A 1,692-nucleotide genomic window follows, 5' to 3' on the forward strand; every position below is an offset into this window, starting at 1 on the left:
TTGCTACAAAAGCTTGTGTTCAAGCAGACCTGATGCCCAGGGGTGGGGGCATTAGAAGGTTTAGGGAGTGGGTGGGTGGGCAAAGATACTGGTCTGTAACATCACTGGAGAGTCTTATTATGAGCAACTTCCAATCTCCTTTTCTAAACAACTCCCCAGACAGTCCGAGCCCCAGACTCCTTTGGGAATTGCTGGTCTGCACAGAGGTTTGCAGTCTGTGCCATGGGGACCCCAGGGTTCTTAGAGACCTCCTGAGACTGCTGGGGTAGGTGGTGGAGGAGGTCGTGGAAGAACCTGCTCCTTCCTGATTATTCTCTGAAATCTTTGAACAAGAAGTTTCTCTACACAATTCGTGGGACTTGTCTCTGAAGTCAGAAAAATGTGGTTTGAAATGTAATTTCTGCCTGTCTAAAGGGCAGAGATTTCCCATCTTTGCCTTTCAGCTTTCCCCATCTCAGTAAAGGGGGTGATCATTCCAGACATGAAGCCCCTGTTTTAGGAATGGGCACATCCTAATTCCTTTCCCTCACTCTAGCCTCAAATACTTCAACTTCTAACTCAGCTAGGAAACATTTGGGGGATGGAGTGCAGAGTATGACTGTTCTCCAGAATACTAGACTTCCTTAAAACCCCACAGCAGCTGGCTAGTGCCGCAAACAAAAACTACATAACAAACAAAAAACTCTCCACAAACCAAACCTCTTTAGGTAGCTTACATCCCCCGAGGCAACTTTTCTCCTAGGTTTTTACCTGAATCAAGTTGCTAAATTTGCCGTAGCCGTGGTTCATGGCCACTGTCGTAAGATTTTGCTGCAAAGATAGTAAGAATGGGAATGAAACTTTTATTCGTACAGTTCACAAAGCACTTTAACAAACGCTCAACTGAATAAAATGAGGGGAAGATAACATAGGAGACTCTAGGTTGTACGCCTGCCTTTCTGTAACACAGGGGCTGGATGGCTAAGCACTGCATTTTCCCAGACTGCCCTGCAGCTAGAGTCCCACATGTGATATGGCATCCCCCAAGCAGAAGTGCTTGTACAAAACTTATAGGTAGAAAGACATGACACGAGGAAGTGGTGGCTGCTAGCAGGGATATTAGATCTTCTGATGGTCACAGGGCTGGAGGCATCTGGTGTGCAGACTGTTGTTTCCTAGAGATGGGGCTGGAGACAGAGGGCACAGGTAGAGCTGGTTCTGGGCAGCCCTGTGGGGAAGTCAGGTGTCCTCCCTTCACAAGTGTCCCCGGCTGCTTTGTCCCAGCTGTGTAGTGTCTAAGGGAATATTTCATGCAAAGATAGGCTCGATAAAGGACAGAAATGGTATGGACCGAACAGAAGCAGAAGATATTAAGAAGAGATGGCAAGAATACAAAGAAGAACTGTACAAAGAAGATCTTCATGACCCAGATAATCACGAGGGTGTGATCACTGACCTACAGCCAGACATCCTGGAATGTGAAGTCAAGTGGGCCTTAGGAAGCATCACTACGAACAAAGCTAGTGGAGGTGATAGAATTCCACTTGAGCTATTTCAAATCCTGAAAGATGATGCTGTGAAAGTGCTGCACTCAATATGCCAGCAAATCTGGAAAACTCAGCAGTGGCCACAGGACTGGAAAAGGTCAGTTTTCATTCCAATCCCAAAGAAAGGCAGTGCCAAAGAATGCTCAAACTACCGCACAGTGGTACT

At 46.6% G+C, this 1,692-nt stretch overlaps 1 protein-coding gene across 1 annotated transcript in view; it reads right to left on the minus strand.

Annotated features, from left to right (window-relative positions):
• Positions 1-1,692, minus strand: part of STAB2 (stabilin 2) — a 169,621-nt gene that overhangs the window by 41,636 nt on the left and 126,293 nt on the right. The window contains exon 50 of the mRNA XM_010853421.1: positions 751-810. Coding sequence (XP_010851723.1) covers positions 751-810 — 60 coding nt within the window. The remainder of the gene's footprint in view (positions 1-750; positions 811-1,692) is intronic.

Source organism: Bison bison, unplaced genomic scaffold (assembly GCF_000754665.1).
Source record: "Bison bison bison isolate TAMUID 2011002044 unplaced genomic scaffold, Bison_UMD1.0 scf7180017864327, whole genome shotgun sequence".
Taxonomy (NCBI): domain Eukaryota; kingdom Metazoa; phylum Chordata; class Mammalia; order Artiodactyla; family Bovidae; genus Bison; species Bison bison.